This window comes from Rhipicephalus microplus, chromosome 3, assembly GCF_043290135.1.
Source record: "Rhipicephalus microplus isolate Deutch F79 chromosome 3, USDA_Rmic, whole genome shotgun sequence".
Taxonomy (NCBI): Eukaryota; Metazoa; Arthropoda; class Arachnida; order Ixodida; family Ixodidae; genus Rhipicephalus; species Rhipicephalus microplus.
The window spans coordinates 139397729-139415124 of record NC_134702.1 but is presented as its reverse complement, the minus strand read 5'-3'; the positions used below and the strand labels follow the sequence as shown (position 1 = coordinate 139415124).

Genomic DNA, 17396 nt, shown 5'->3' with positions numbered 1-17396 from the left:
GGCAAACAGTAGCAATTGACGATAGATAGAAGAGGAAAAAGGAACAGGAGAGAAGGCAGGGAGGTTAACCAGGCATGCCTGGCGACCTTACGCGCGGGGAATGGGAAAGAGCAGTATACATATGAGAGAGATGTGAACAGAAAGAGACGCGAAAATTGACAATACATAGGCTGACGCGTATGCAGTGGTTCACGTATGCCCGGGGTCCTCAGAAAGCGTGAGAGGGCTTCGACTGCCTTTTGAGCCGACGAAAGACGAAAATGGTCCTCCGACAGCATCTGCACAGATGAGAGATACAATACATAGACTGGCAAGGAGCTCTAGAAGCAGGTAGAATCGGCTACGAAACAGTGAGGAAGAGGAAAAAATAGGCAAACTTGATCACAGTATTGGCACCTAATAAACGCAGTGTCGCGAAATTCAGCTTTTGGCTACCGCGTCGAAACTATTCAATCTTATATTCCTTTTTATTTATTGTAATTAATTCTTTATTCTTCAAACTTCATGTTATATTACTTGTTCACATTTTAGGTTAATTGTTTTCTTCATTTTTCATGCTGTTTATAATTAATTCGCGTCGCAGTGTCCTGAAACAATGTCAAATTGTTGCAGGAAGGAGACAAGAAAGAATGTGTAACACATTAAAAATAATAAAAGCTATGAAGGAAATATATGAACTATAACATGCGTTTTTCTATAACTGGTCACTATAACAGGTAGTGGCATAAATGCTGCATGGTTATAACATAAAATTTTATAAACCCTGGAATGATGTCTGAAAATCTTGCGAAAATGCCTAACAATACATATCTACAATAAAAGGGGATGCGTAACACCTGTAAGTTATAATTGAGAATCCTTTCAGTATTTTCCAACTACAGGAACAAAGAATTATGAGCGCTGAAAACGAAGAGTCGAACAAAAGACGCACACAGATGTGTGCTTGTTCAGTTGTTCTTCTCAATCTCTGATCGTTTTCAGCACTTTTCTTGGTAGTTTGCACAATCAACCAGTCCAACTATCCAGCCTTATGACAAAATGTCAGCTCCGAGTTTTTATGTGCTAACATAAGGAGGTATTTACTGATCTCGTCGTGCCAAGCGGCGTCAACGAGTGCGCCGCCATAGCCGTGGTCCGTCAGCGATCCTGCGTATGAAAGCGCGATATTTGGTGCAGCAGCACTTTACTAGTCCTTTTTATTAAAAATATGAACATAACACCCACTGCCGAGCATTTCGGTTGTGGTACGACGATGATGTTTGCGCGCGAGACCACAAGTATGACGACTACTGTGCTAGCACTCTTTGCGCGGATGACGTCACCTGAATACCTCCTATATATAGAAAGACCGATGTAACGCCTCATGGCTGGAGGCGAAAAAAGTGTACCTAAATCAAGTGTTACAAAGTCAATGCTTCTTTAGGATGCACGAATGCTCCTGTCAAGAGATTCTCGTGTCTGCAACCTACTTACCACTATCGACCATTAATACGTATTCTATACAAGGATGCGAAAATTTCAACATTATGACTAAATTTGGGTGCAGAAAGGATCAAGAGGGAATCGCTTCAAAAAAAGGACTTTAGTGGGATGGAGGGAGAGAAAAGCAGATTTGAGCACTAGCAAAAGAACCACACAAACACTGAACGGCACTGTGAAAGCTAAGTCCGGTACTCCCCTAAGACTTGAGCAGAGTAGGGCCCGAATTGTCTTCGTGAGCAATGCCCTTATTGTTGTCATTCATATTCTAATCCGAGTCCCATATGATTAACTCTTATCCACCTCAACTGACGTGCTTTTCGCCTTTATGCATAATCACTTCGGTCACTTCGCATACGGTTGAAGCTTTCTGCGCATCACCAGGTGTTTCGGTAACTCCAGGATTGGCTCCACTGACGTTGGAACCTTTCATGTACACGCCGCCGGACGCCACACACAAAAGAACCGCGTTCTGCTGTGTAGTGATATAGCTTCAGAGGTTGTTACGTCATTAGGACGTCATGTGGTAACTCCATTAGGTGACTTGGTCGCTGTGCCAATGGTGGAACGAACCTGCAGGAGGTTCGTTCAACTGCGATTTGCAAAATGTTTCCTGGGGCGTTGGGAGTAGAATAAATCCAATCAGCTGAGAACGTAAAGTAATGAAATGTGAATCTTACTTTCTCACACTTCGGCTCGTTATGCCTTGCGAGAGGTCTGGTCCGCCATCTCATTTACTTAATCAGTATACTGCGTGGTATAATGATCTGACGCTGACAAAGGGGACACTTGCGAGTGTAGCGAGTGTCGCGTCCATCATGTCGTCTCTGTCGCTCTCAAAAGTGCGCAACTTCACCATGTGGTTATAAGGATCAGTCACCAACTAGCGTAGCTCTCACCCTAATTTCACTTAAACTTAATGCGCCAACTACTGTGGCGGGCTTTATCCTTCGAGTGTAAAAGACAGCATCATGTGCTGCCGATTTTTTTTACTGATGAACCATATAGGGTCTACGCCCTTATATACCAGCACATCTTGCTGGTATGTTTACAGGTATGTTTACAGCATGCGATGTTCTACATCAGATGGAGACTGCAACGTATTAAATTGAAAGCCGTTCGGAGTAAAACGTTACGCATTTTGTATAGGCATTTCTAGCCTTAAAACAAGAACACTGAAGTATTTGACGGTGCCTTATTAAAAATATATATGTTGGAGAGAGAAATACAGCGCACATACTCTTTAGAAGTACCAGAACAATAAGGACTGCAGTTCGTAACCTTACATAACTTGCGTGCATAGTCGCCTAAAAATCGAAGATGATTCTCAGGACAACTGTCACACCGGTCCCGTTAATTAGGGAGGCGATCGCCGGGCTAATTCCAAGGGCCGAAGTATTGGCCCCCCGAACCGCACCACGAAAGCGTGGACAATTTAGAAGTGGTCCTTTTTGGCGCGCCAGCGGACGCCGGCTGTGGCCCAAAGAACAAGTCAGAGCCGAGAGTTGATAAGCAAAACAGAATTATATTCTCAATAATGGCAGATCAAAAACAACACACACAAGTATGCACACTCCACAACAGTTGAGTACAATATGTCACCAAACAAACAACGTACTACACAGTACAATCAGCCACACTTGAAACAACGGACACAGACAACAATACGCACTACAATGCAGTCGCATGCATTGAACAACCAAGACACTTAAAGACTAAAGAGATAGAAAACCTATTCAGTCCAAAGTTCTTGGAACCCAAAGTCTAGATGATACTCTTCCGAGAATCACTCACTCAAAGTCCAGCGTTGTTGTCGTTCCGCAGCCCTTGAAGTTTCTCTTCCAGGAAACCTCGCGTCTTCAATTGGCCACTCTCCAAGCTTCAAACTTCTTCGCCCGAACACGTCGGCTTCACACACGCAGCTGTCGCCACGCGTCTTCGCTCGATAGCGGTAAACACACACTCTTGCCTGTAGCTCGAGTCGTCACCCCTCAGGTGGAAATCCTCTTCTTCTCCTGCTTTGTCTCCACGGACAAAACCTTCGCCGACTACCCGGCGGAATCCCTACGCGCTCTGGCGCTAACTTCCGTCTTCTCCTGATCTCTCATCTCCGCTGCTCGGTTAAATACCTTCCGCGCGACCTTCCAGAAGGTTCTCGTCATTTCGTCGGCGCGATACGCAGCGAAGGCTGGGGAGAGGCGCGAGACTGTACGAGTGCCCTCCGCGATGGATGACTCAACCTGGCGTGACCACGCCTCTTTCGTTCTAGAATTCTCGCGCGCTTGCTCGGCCGCCGATGTGGGGTGAGGAGGTTCGTCGGCGAAGCCACGCTTCCAAGGGGAGAGCGCGCGCCCGGGGAGCCTTGGATGTTTGTTTTCTTTTTTTTTTCTTTTCACCTCCCGGCGTCTCCCCCACGCGTTATCGCAAGAATTTGGCGGCGCGCCCATTTTTAGCGCTCGTTCTGTGACACTGCCCCCCACTTTCAGAATATTATCTCATAATATTCAAAACCACACAAACGAGCGCGAACAGTCACCACACCTCTCACAGACTGTAACACAATCCGGCGCTCATGACACTTCACATTCACAATAGATCACTCAAGACAACTGTACATTGTAATTCAATTCCACGACACATGAAATATAGCCACAGGTAGATGACTACAACACTTCATCACACATTCCAAACAATACAAATGTATGAAGTTCTCTCATTACAACAATTACTATACTCACATCATTACTATACATCACATCACCGTAACAAACATTTTGACTCACTCAACATACAGTTGCGACACAGGACAACAAGAACACTAACACAACATATGGCACTCAGCCCTGCCAAACACAATTCGATTCTACCTCAGCACCTATTCTGTGTATTTCGAGCGGCGCTTGCGCCCTTTCTTGCGGTGCTCTCTCGATCTTTTCTTATTGTTTTTGCTCGTTTTGTTCCGTGGAGCTCCTTCCAACGACGGTATCTGAGGCAGCGCCTCAGCCATCGTTGTCACTTCCGACACTGCTAATGGGTCATGACGCTCAACCGATCCTGCCCGGTTATTCACCCGCTTGTTCACGTCCCGACATTTGGCCTGGCTGGCCAACTCCGTCTCCTTTGCACTGTCGGTCGGTTGAGGTCGTGCCGACGTAAGTCCAGTTGCCCGGCCCGTGAACTCGTTCAACACGATCATCTTATCATTCATAGTCCCTTGCACCGCGGCTTCACCTTGGGCTCGAGTGGGATCCGTCACGGGCTGCTCCTCCACTGTATCTCGCGGTCGTTGGGTTGGCGAGGGCTCTATCTTAAGGTCTTCTCCCAAACATTCCGGATCATTCGGTCCTCGCGCCCCGTCGATGTTTCCGATGACAAGGTCGTAAAGGGGGGTCGTCATACATAGAGCCGTAACCTTCCCGCTGAAGTATGGGGTTTCAACCTCAATCTCTGCTTCGGGAAGCATCCGAACTGTACGGTCAATGAGGCAAACCGGTTTCGTTTTGCCGGTTAACTCACTTTCCCGTACCATGTTTCTCCGCACGATAACAGTGAAGCTGCCGGTATCTCTTAACACCGTAATCTTTTTGCCCGCAACTTTTCCAGGCAGCGTTGGCATTCCTTTCGTAACACCGGTTGGCTGTTTTGACATTACAGCACCCACAATAGGAATTTTCTCCTCATTCTTCAACTCTACGAATCCATCGGTGACGGCATTATTATCAGATTTCGGTGCCGCTTGCACACAGGATACCTGATGAGTTTGACTCACTCCGTTTCGACATGCGTCTGCTTTGTGCCCAGTCTGACCACACTTAAAACATTTTACTACCGTTGGGCTCGTAAAGATCGTTCGACAGTTTTTCGCGCGATGACCCACTCGGTTGCACAGAAAACATCGCGGAATGCTCTCTGGTGCACGCTTCTTTTCTTCGGGAGCCAATTTCTTCGAATCATCGGGACAATTCTTCTTGACCTTGGCCAAATTAGTTCCACCTTGCGCTTCCAAGAATTGATCAGCCAATTCAAGCATTCCTTCAAGTGACTCAGCCTTCCTCTCTTTCAAGTACAGTGACAGGCTTGGGTGGCAACTAGTAAGAAATTGTTCTCTAATTAGGAGCTCTCTAAGTTCATCGTACTCCTGCGCTGTCCCTGAAAGTTCAATCCATCTGTCGAAATAATGGCAAAGTCGGGCGGCATACTGCGTAGCCGTCTCACCATCAGCTGGCTTTCCTGTCCGAAATCTGTCCCGGAAACCTTCTACAGTAAATCTAAATCGCTTCAGCAAAGCAGCTTTCACCTTTGCGTAGTTGGCTGCATTGGTCGGCGTCAGCCTACCGTACACACTGAGCGCTTCACCACTCAAGCATGTACTCAAAGCAGTTGCCCATTGGTGTTCCGGCCAATCCTGGCTCCTCGCAATCGTCTCAAATCGGTGAAGGTACGCGTCAAGGTCGTCCTTCTTTTCATCAAACGCCACGAGCAGCTTGCTTGGGTTCAAGCGGAAGCCATGATCTTCCTGTTCGCTGCTTTCGACTCTAGCTTGGACAGGAGCTTCGCTTCGCTGTTGCAAACGGAGCCGCTCGAGTTCAATTTCGTGCTGCCGCTGCCGTTCCCTTTCAGCCATCTCCGCTTCTCTTTCTTCTTTCAGCTGTCGCTCCCTCGCTTCTCTTTCTTCTCTCGCCCTTTCGGCTGCCAACTTCTCTCTCTCCAGCTCCAACTTCAATTGCTGCTCTCTTTCTTCATTCAGCTGTCGCTCCTTTGCTTCTCTTTCTTCTCTCGCCCTTTCAGCGGCCAGCCTTTCTCTCTCCAACTCAGCTGCTTTTTCTTCCTTGGCTCTCTCAGCTGCCAACCTCTCTCGTTCCAACTCAGCTTCTTTTTCCGCTTTGGCTCTTTCGACCGCCAACCTTTCTTTTTCCAGCTCAGCTGCCTTTTCTTCTTTGGCCCTCTCTTTTTCTTCTTTTTCCTTCTGGGTGACCCGCTTCCGTAGTTCGGCGCCAAAAAGACCCATCTTCTCACCAAGAGCGACTACCTTTTCGAGATCCATTTTGTCTCGCAACTCGCAAATAAAACCTTGCCGCGTGCAAAAAGTATCTGCCTAAATCAGTCTATCGGAACACTCCCCTGCACTCGTTAACGAGAACACTGAACAACACACAAAATCATTCCGATAGCACTATCAACAACTCGAGGCTCTTTCTCCCTTCTTTGGACACACTGTGCACCAAAAGGTCGTGTTTCGCGGACGCCAGATTACTTGACACTCCGGTCCCGTTAATTAGGGAGGCGATCGCCGGGCTAATTCCAAGGGCCGAAGTATTGGCCCCCCGAACCGCACCACGAAAGCGTGGACAATTTAGAAGTGGTCCTTTTTGGCGCGCCAGCGGACGCCGGCTGTGGCCCAAAGAACAAGTCAGAGCCGAGAGTTGATAAGCAAAACAAAATTATATTCTCAATAATGGCAGATCAAAAACAACACACACAAGTATGCACACTCCACAACAGTTGAGTACAATATGTCACCAAACAAACAACGTACTACACAGTACAATCAGCCACACTCAAAACAACGGACACAGACAACAATACACACTACAATGCAGTCGCATGCATTTAACATCCAAGACACTTAAAGACTAAAGAGATAAAAAACCTATTCAGTCCAAAGTCCTTGGAACAAAAGTCTGAATGATACTCTTCCGAGAATCACTCACTCAAAGTCCAGCGTTTTTGTCGATCCGCTGCCCCGAAATTTCTCTTCCAGGAAACCTCACGTCTTCAATAGGCCACTCTCCAAGCTTCAAACTTCTTCGCCGGAACACGTCGGCTTCACACACGCAGCTGTCGCCACGCGTCTTCGCTCGATAGCGGTAAACACACTCTCTTGCCTGTAGCTCGAGCCTTCACCCCTCAGGTGGAAATCCTCTTCATCTCCTGCTTCGTCCCTACGGACAAAACCTTCGCCGACTACACGGCGGAATCCTTACGCACTCTGGCGCAATCTTCCGTCTTCTCCTGATCTCTCATCTCGGCTGCTCGGTTAAATACCTTGCGCGCGACATTCCAGACGGTTCTCGTCATTTCGTCGGCACGATACGCAGCGAAGGCTGGGAAGAGGGCGAGACGGTTGGAATGCCCTCCGCGGCCGATGACTAAAATCGCTCAAAGCCTAAAATCGCCTAAAATCGCTCAAAGGGTAGAGACGTCTTCTTTTGCTCCTTATGGATGTTTTGATACTGTCCTGCCACTCTGTGACGTAGATCTGTACTCCATCCAGGACTGGAGAACCTGAGAATGTGCGACGGCATCACATGACATTCGTGCTCACTCAAAGGTGGGCTGATCACGGAGGCAGTGCAATGCACAGATATCTGCAATGGCATGACGCCTTCATATGTTGACGTCATCGCGTGACAGTGATTGTTTGCATCATTCGTGTTGACGTCGCCAATTGGGGACGCCGACGTGGGTCGCAGGCCAATTTTCTTGTTTTTTGAGGTATCTAAATGCGTGACCGCATGCACGTACCCGTTGCAGCGCGTCGGCGCGTGTCTTCTTGACGCGGCACCGCGCCCTCTCCCAATAGAGAGAAAGAAAAGCCGGACATGCACGTGCTGACGCACTGGACAGGGACGTGTGGCCAGGCCGTAAAGATTTCACCTTAAACGTTGAAGGGTCCCTAACGCATTCACCTAATATCTCTCTGTAGCGAAAGCTGCCCAGAATAATATATTTTTTTAAGGCGAAAGCTTTCGATGCTTCACCAAGCGCGAAAATCGGCCGTCAGCGTCTCGCTTCGGCAGCGTCAACGCGGGCGTTGCAAAAGATCACCGTTAAGTGACAATCTGCGTCCACGTTCATCCCGCGACTTCGTCTATTAAATGCGAAGCATTTCTTAGCGAACTTCGGTGACTTTGATCGTATCTATCTATCTATCTATCTATCTATCTATCTATCTATCTATCTATCTATCTATCTATCTATCTATCTATCTATCTATCTATCTATCTATCTAACTATCTATCTATCTATCTATCTATCTATCTATCTATCTATCTATCTATCTATCTATCTATCTATCTATCTATCTATCTATCTATCTATCTATCTATCTATCTATCTAGCCGCCTACGACATTTAGCTCTCCTGCAGGTCGTTTCGATAATGGTATCGATACCAAACTTGGTATGGCATAACATGACTGTACGAGGAACATATTTGACTTGTCATAACATGAATATCACAACATGTATGTCATGAATGTCATGATTTACATTTCAAGGTCCTGCAGCTATTGCGGTGGTTCCGTTCACATGAAATGTTGCAAAACTGGTATGGTATGGCATGATTGCATGGCGAACACAAGCGACAGACCCTAACAAGAAAATCATGACATGCGCATTATGTAACAACATGACTACATGCCGAGCTCATGATGCACTCGCACCTGTTTCGCTAGCGTCACATATACCAAATTTAGTATTATAGTATTACGGTACGTGAATGGATGACGAAGGTATGTGACTGGAGCAACCATAATAATCATGGGATGCGTGTCATGTAACAACATGACTACATGCCACGCTAATGATGTGCTGGCGGCCGTTTCGCTAGCTTCACTTATACCAAATTTGGTAATGTGGGACGTGAATGGATGACAAAGGTATGATACTGGTGAAACACGATAAACATGAGATGCGTGCCATGTTACAACATGTCACGCTACGCTCATGATGCGCTTGCGCCCGTTTCGCTAGCTTCACATGTACCAAACTCGGTATTACGCGACGCGAACGCATGACTTATGTAAATGACACATACAACTATGATAACTTATGTGATTATTAAAGAGAAAAGAAGAGAAAAGTGAGCTCCGTAACTGTCTGCATCAGAGTGCGACACCTCAACAGTAGCTCACGAGGGATAGGTGTAAGGAGGAATTAAAAGGATAGGATTAAACGGCAAAGAGATAGAGAGAGAAAGGAGAGAGTGAGCCGCAGGGACAGCGAACGGCAAAAAACGACGGAAGTAAGGAGGATCGAAGTATGAAAGATGGATACGGTGGCAGGAGTTCGAGTACGGGGCACCACTCAGCGAGAGCTCTTGTCGGCGGCAGGAGATGGCGTAAGGCGAGCCAGTCGGCCAGAGCTGCGCTGTCGTCGCAGATCGCGGAGGCACAACCGATCGGCACGAAATCCAGAGAGTGAGTCCACAAACATGATAATCACGACATGCGCGTCATGCAACAGCATGATTACATGTCACACTCATGTTGCGCTGACGGCCGTTTCGCCAGCTTTACACATGCCAAATTTGGTATTACGTGACGTCAATGGATGACGAAGTTAGGTGACTGGTGCAAAAGTGATAATTATGAGATGTGCGTCATGTGAGAACATGGCTACATGTCACAGTCAAGGCGACAATACATTTAGACGTGACGCGGTGTGTGTGCTCGCAGGCGTTCATTTAGACGCGTCACGCCGGCGTTGCGATGCCAGGCGCCGATCCTGCCATATACTCGCTGGCGCGTGCCGTGCTGCGTTGCTTTGATGCATGCACGTTTCAGTGCGTCCGGCACTCCGTCACGAAAAGAGGAAGACGCAGTGTTGTCTGGGTAACGCATCGGCGCGAAATGTAGGATGTCGCATTTTGCACCGGTTGCCGTCGGGCCGCGCTGATGGACGCTGGCCGCGCCGGTCTCGCCTGGCGTATGATTATAGAGTGCTCGCGTTTTACTAACTTAGCGGCGCTGTGCGCAGCATGCGCGCACGTCAACGCTACATTGGAGTATATTGCGCCCTTCATGATGCGCTCGCGGCCGTGGTGCAAGCTCCACATATACGAAATTTGGTGTTCAGTGACATCAATAGATGACGAAAGTATATGGCTGGTGCAAACTTGATAATCCTGACACGCGTGTCATGTAAGGACATGACAACATACCACGCTCATTGCGTGCTCGCGGTCGTTTCGCTAGCTCCACATATACTAAATTTGGTATCACGTGACGTGAATAGATGACGAAGGTAAACGACAGATCTAAACATGATAATCATGACACGGAAGTCATCTACGGCATCCTTCACCTCCATATCGTAACGTTGTGCTGATTTTAAAGTGACATGTCAACCTTTCTCATTCCTGCTTCGCATATCATCTGCACGTGCGCTTATCTCGTGATCGAACAAGGAGGGCAGAGGGGGGGGGGGGCGCTTAAGGTTGTCGCGCTATGACGGCAACGACCATCGCGCGGCTCTTGTCCCCACAGCAGGCAGGAGCTTCTGCAAGCTGTGCTATCAACACGAAAAAAAAAACTGTTCCTAAAGTGTATACTTGGAGCCCACAGCCCTACAGCAATGTACCCTACAGCTCCGACCAGAGATACAGGCATTGAACTTGCCTGAGCCGTTACTACGTCCTCGTCGTCTTCTTCTTCCGGCTCACGACAAACTCTGGAACCAATTTCCGAATCTGATAGTTTATTGGGATACTATACATATTCTTCAAACGAAGCACATCTTTCAACGCGCAGCAGCAGTGCTGTAAAGCGCGAAATTTCGTTTTAGAGGTGAGCCTGTATCCACGGGTCAAGTCCATTCAACTGAAATTCAGAAATCGGTTTAACTTAAAGATTTTCAGAAAACCGCCCGGAATTTCTTGAAAGTTCGTTATAGTGAAACATTCGTTAAACCGACCATCCGCACAAGGGAGACACACGTCTGTGTGTGTTCTCGTATTGTTCCTTTTTTCTAAAGGAATTGCAGCATATCCACAGAGTGTATGATGATGAATGGGGCAAAGCATCCATCAGTCCGTCCGTGCTTCCGTCTGTCCGTTCGTTCTTGCTTCCGTCCGTCCGTTTGTGTCTCCGTCCGTCCGTGCGTGCTTTCGTGCGTGCGTCTGGCTATCCGTTCGCCCATCCAGTGAACACTTCAAGTACCGCCATCTCCCATCTTTTCATCATATATTCATCATATAGAAGTACCGTCATCCAGCGAAAATTCTAAGGACTAAACAAGAGGTGGCATGGCCGGAATAGGGGAGCGGCACGCACGCACTTACAGGCTGCGCTTCGTGTCTAGTTTCCACTTTTCACCGCCTCTAGTTCATGGCACTACGGCCCAATCCTCGCTAAACCTTGCTAAAACCAAAGAGGTGACGTCCAGCGAGTTTAATGTGGCAAATTTTTCTGGTCAGATAGTGCTCAACGTGTGTCCTTCTGTTACCAGTTTTTTTTTCGGTAAGCATCAAACTCAAGGCAAATTTTATTGCCGAATGGGTCACTGATACTCGTATCTGTTGGCTATTTTATCAGAAACAACTATCGTTTTTATTTATAGGTCCGTTCGATTCACCTGACCAATTGGAACCAACCTTTTGTGCCAAGGTTCACAGATGTGCACGCGAAGTTCACAAATTGTGGAGCGCGAGTTGAGTGGTGCAGGCACAGTGCGACACCCGAAACGAATGACGATGTGCCGAAAAGTGCTGGGCTTATTTCTGTTCGCTTAGTTTACAGATGGGAAGTCGCACATGCGTAGAGTTTAAGAGGCGCAAACATCTTGGCAAAACACGTTGCGTTAGTGGAGGCGGGTACTGCGCTTATGCCTAAGTGCTGCGTCGTCTGCTTAGTTGCACGCATGGCTGCACCAAGCCGGTAACGGCAGCGTAGGAGGTGCAAGAAAATTGCGAACCAGCGCTGCACCTACTCTGCACCTTTCGAAACGAATGATAGGGTTCAGAGGTCGTCAATGCTGCACCACTGAAACGAATTGCAAGGTACACCACTTCGTGAACTGGTTCATGCGGTGCAGGCGAATCGAAGGACCTTATGTTCACGTACTCGGGTTTCCTCCTCAATTCAAAAGAGTGCATGCGTGCCGCTCTTCTAGTCCAGCCGTGGAGGTGGCTACCTACTACTACTACTACTACTACTACTACTACTACTAACTATTACTACATACTCGCGGGCGCATGACCCATGGCTTAAAGAAACATTAAAGACAACTATGAAGTCGACGTTGATTGTTCAAATAGCGGTCTTGAAAGCTCGTTGTGCTACTTTTGTGCCAAGAAAGAACCTGTCTTGAAATACAATCACGTTTGAGTGGTCCACGTTGGGCTAGCGCATTTTAATATAACCGCCTGAAGAAGCGGACTGACCGGACCGACTCACGTCACTGTTGCCATGCACAACGTTGCCCGGCTTTACTGCGCTAATAGCAGCAGACCGAAAACAGTGGGAGCCACAGCAGCAACACTGGCCATTGATCAATTTCCAGCCTTTGGCTCCGAGATCGTAGACGTATTTAGGTTCAACTGAGCCCCGCTAGATGGCACGACCTATCCACTTTGACCGTGCAAAAATTGAGTTTTAGTAATGTCCGGTCGTTCTTTTAAGATTAATTAAACAGAAACGATCAAGCAGCATTTTATTCCGTCTCTTGATTTGGGTGCACGTTAAAGAACCCCAGGTGGTCAAAATTTCCGGAGCCCTCCACTACGGCGCCTCTCATAATCATATGGTGGTTTTGGGAGGTTAAACCCCACATATCAATCAATCAAATTATTGGGTCTCATAATGCACGGGAGGTTCATTATTTAGTGCAGATAGATCAATTACTAGTAATCAATTGTAGGCGGTTCATCTGATGTCATCGGGATAATTTTGAGAATGTCCTAGTGCCGCGCATGTGTTCTTGTGCTTTTATCTTAATTTCTCGGTAAGTAGGGCCCTGTTATGGATAATATTGTCGTTTTAGATGCTGTCATACATTGAGCTTTTACTCTGACGTAAACTGTTATTTGCCCTTAGTGTCCCTTTAATCGGCTCAAGGAGCTTCGCCCCTAAAACTCGCGTTGGTCTTCCGCCGGCGCGTATGCAGTTCTGGACGCGACGGGGAAGTTTCCATCTGGCATCCTGGAAGGCACCACCGGAGATCTGGGTGCATACGACGAGTGCCTCGCTTCGAGACTCGAGCCGACCTCTGGAGACCGGACTTCGCTCTCCTCTCGAGGCCAGTACTGCAGCGTGTTTCTCAAGCCGAAGCAATCACGGGCAATGGACAAGCTCATCGCACAGCTTACGCGCTACCCCGTCATCAAGGTAAGAATGCATTCGGTGCATCTATACCTACAGTTGTTTAAAGGACCACTTTCCCTCGTCTTCTGCTAGGGGAACGCCAATAGGCTTATGGCACGTATTCATAGTTTTTAGAAAGCAATCCTTAGTTGAGAGTGACTGTTCCTCGCCCTGGAGATCCTGTCTCGTCCGCGTCAAAATAAGTGATGCTCCCACTGCTTTGGGGCGAAAGCCGTCGGTCACTTTCGATCGCGATTGAGCCCAATCAAGATCGAAGTTGTTGATCGTGGTTGGCTTCTTTACGCAAGCTCCAAATAGAAGCCAGTCACTGTATACATAAATTTGACCACAAGCGGGTTTGACCGTGATCAGCAGCGCACCGTGACTCGTGCTAGACGCCTCAGCAAACGTGAAAGCTGGTCGACGGCGTCCGCAGGGTCCACACGAGCGATGCATTTTTTAGAAGTCAACTTAAAAGTGTCGTTGTTACGTTATTACCTTCGATTAGACGTATGGAGGCTATGAGTTCATTTCAATTTAGAGAGCGTTAATGTGATAACATAAGAAAAACATCCTAAAGCATCTGACTTACAACAATGATCTGTCACAAACCGACTCGCTAACCTCTGCTTGCCGTCAGCCTCACATTTCTTACCATTCTAAAAGAACGTTGCAAAGTTCGAGAACAATAAGAATAAACTTCTCTGGTGTTGTTTTTATATGCAGAAGCGCTTCAACCTCACCATGGCGCGCAAGGCTATCAAAAAGGGACGTGTCCGTGGCCTGCGCTTCGGGCTGTGTGTTCCTTCCTCCTGCTCGGCCGCCGAAGTGGAGGCCATCCTTGCATCACGTAAAGCTCTTTCTCATCCGTGGGTGTGAGCGTCTGTAAAGACAGCCCATACCTCAACTCAAACATGACTGTATGAATCGAAAGACATTGTATAAAACATGGCCGATCCCTATGTCATAGAAATCGGTATAACACGAAAGTAGAACGTGTCTTCATAAAGGCATTGCTTATTGCGCAGTACAATTGCTATCGGCGTTGTCGTTTGACGTGAACACAGCCACGTTGACGCCTAAAGGCTTGTCTTCATGGCGACGACTACCACTTATTATCATGATTTCACCGTTGCGGTAACTGAAATATTTAACTTGTACCTGAACACAGCGTATCGTTATGAACACGGGGTATCACCACAGGATGTGGTGAAAAATTAAGAAATAATGTGTCTGATTGAATGAACTGTGGTACATTTTGTGCAGTAAAGATAGGCTGGCAATACGACGGCGACGGGAAAGGGTGGACAGGCCTGTTTCCACCTTTAGCGAGGAAACACTTACGTTGCATGAATATGATGAGTGAATGAACCTGATGGCGCGGTTCTGCACCATCTCTAGAGCATCTGTGAGGTAGCTGTGGCGAGGGTTCCACCCCAGATGCGACTTCAAGTTTTGGGCAAATAAGGACTTGTAGGCAATGAGTTTAACATGAGAAGAGGTGTTTTGTAGATGACGTCTTAGAAAGCCTAAAGTTTTGTTACTTTATGTAATGATGTTGGACGCATGAGGAAACCAGTTAAGATCTTAAGAGGTAGTGACACTGATATATTTGTAACAGTTTGCATTGCAGTACGCACTGCAGCAATGCAGTTTTAATTAGTAAGCCGGCGTATCATACTCGGAGTTGTCGGCGGTGAAACATCGTTGGTGCATGTGGAAGTTGCACGACTTCAACAACGACCTGTCACGTTCTAAGACGAAGCGAAAGGCGAAGAACATAACTGCGTCAGCTACTCTCCAATGCTCAATTGGTCAAGGTTTTTCACCACTATCAAGACGCTTCGATCAGCCATGGCCTCCAAGACTGCGTGCTGGCGCACAATCTCGGACATCATGCTTTAACTGCGTGATGCCACATTACTTCTCTGGGACACTCATAGACGGCGGCACCACCCCGCTTCGCCTACAGTTACTAGCATATACAGTAACTCTAGCTTCGCCAGCAGAGAGCAAGGAGCAAAAGAGAATGTGTGGAAGATATAAAACGCGTTCGTAATAGTGCAGAAGTGGTTTCAATAGCCCAGTCGGCAGAGCACCGGGTGCTTTTAGTTGTTTTACAAGACGTCAGAGGTTCAACGCCCGGCGAGGGAAAGCTTTGGTGAATGTTTCTTGTCTTTCACACTTGGGAGTGTTAACTTTACAACGTCACATCTGTGGCGAAACTACGTAACTGAAGTATTCGTTGACCCTGGCATACGGTAGTGTTAAAGAGTAAAGGTGGCTACCGCCGCAGAGAAGAAGCATCTTTTTGCTGAACTGCAACATGGAAGTACAAAGGCTGACGTCACTGTCTTGACAGTGTGATTTGAGGGACTCAGACAGTTACAACATTTCAAAGGGGATTACGGCGGCACCCCGTAAAAACTTGTTGAAAAAGTCATAATGATTGCACTGATTGCACTGTCATATTGACAGCAAGAAGGTGGCCAGTCATTATGGCATAAACGTTGTCTTTCGTGCTGGAAAGAAGCTAGGAAGCTTGTGTGCGAGAGTTGACAGAGTTCAGAAGGGGCAGGCTACTGTCAGCACTGAAGGTTGTTCTATAAATCACTCTAATGGCAAATTCCATTGAGAAAACAGGAGTAGAGGAGTAGGGCAGTTAGGAGTGGGAAGGAGATCATTTAGTGCAGGGCCACTCGATCTGCTAATGGAATGGGGCACGCTCCCGGAGAGCAGATGAGAGGGTTAGGAGTGGGGAGACCATGCATGGGATCGAAACGTTCCTCATGTGAAGTGGGTTTGCTCTCGGCGTAGCAAAAGCACTCTCGCTCTGGCAATGGATGGCAGTGCTCCTGTGCCTGTTCAACCACTACTGAAACACGCCGGCTCCGGCTCCAAAGAGAATACTTTCAGCGTGCTTTTGAGAGCTCCTGGTCTCCCAGGGGAATTCACCATAAGCGTTTCACTGACTGTGTGAGCGTAGTGGTGTATCCCTTTGTCATGCGGGGGCTCGTACATTGGACAGACGGGACGTTGCCTCAACGTTCAACTGAGGGAGCATGCTAGCTCTCTGAAAGGTACACTATCTACGCATCTTGCCCTCTATTGCCGGCAGTGCGGCTGTGCAGCTGAATTTAACAAAAGAGCTGTGTTTATAACGCGTAGAGTCCAACGCACGCGTGAAATTGCTGAAGCGTATGAAATTATAAAAGCAAGAGACAGGTGCGTGAGCCAGCCTTCAATCACTCTCACAGATGCTGATATTTTGTATCTCGAGCATACTTGCTTGGTTGGAGGTGTCAAGGTTTTATTATGCCTTCATGTTTGCACATATATGACACGTTTTTTTTTCGATTAAACTTTCAGTTGTCAGACAGCGCTTGTGTCGCGCACTTTCTTGTGTTTTTTGTGCGTTTTTAGTGAGCTGAGTGTGATGAGTATGTTCCAACTAGCCCAATTTGCTACTTCAGTTAATCACTAGCTCAACGGGCTATTTTCAGTGTGTTAACCTGGACTTCTCTAACTAAGCGGTATTGCCATAACTTGTTGCGGTGTGGGAATGACGGGCGCGTGTTGCTTCCTGGCACGCAAATCATTCGCTGTGCCCACGAGACATACAAGCTATTTATCTGTGAGTGGCGTCAGCCATTGCTCAGGCATGCAAGGAGGATGTGCCGCTTGCTGCAGTCTGAGTGGTTGCGACAAAGCCGCCACTTTTGTGGGTGCATTCGTGTTTGCTGTTGTGTTATCGGTGACGTAAACATGGACAACGTTGTCTATTTTTCGAATGGTCTAGGACCCCAAATAATCTCACCGGGTTTCTTTGGAAAGC

The 17396-nt window shown here is 47.5% G+C and overlaps 1 protein-coding gene across 1 annotated transcript in view; it reads left to right on the top strand.

The window, feature by feature from the left end:
• LOC119187201 (nose resistant to fluoxetine protein 6) overlaps window positions 1-17396 on the top strand; it is a 67517-nt gene that overhangs the window by 2676 nt on the left and 47445 nt on the right. The window contains exons 3-4 of the mRNA XM_037435432.2: window positions 13365-13585; window positions 14288-14411. Of these exons, the coding sequence (XP_037291329.1) occupies window positions 13365-13585; window positions 14288-14411 (345 nt within the window). The remainder of the gene's footprint in view (window positions 1-13364; window positions 13586-14287; window positions 14412-17396) is intronic.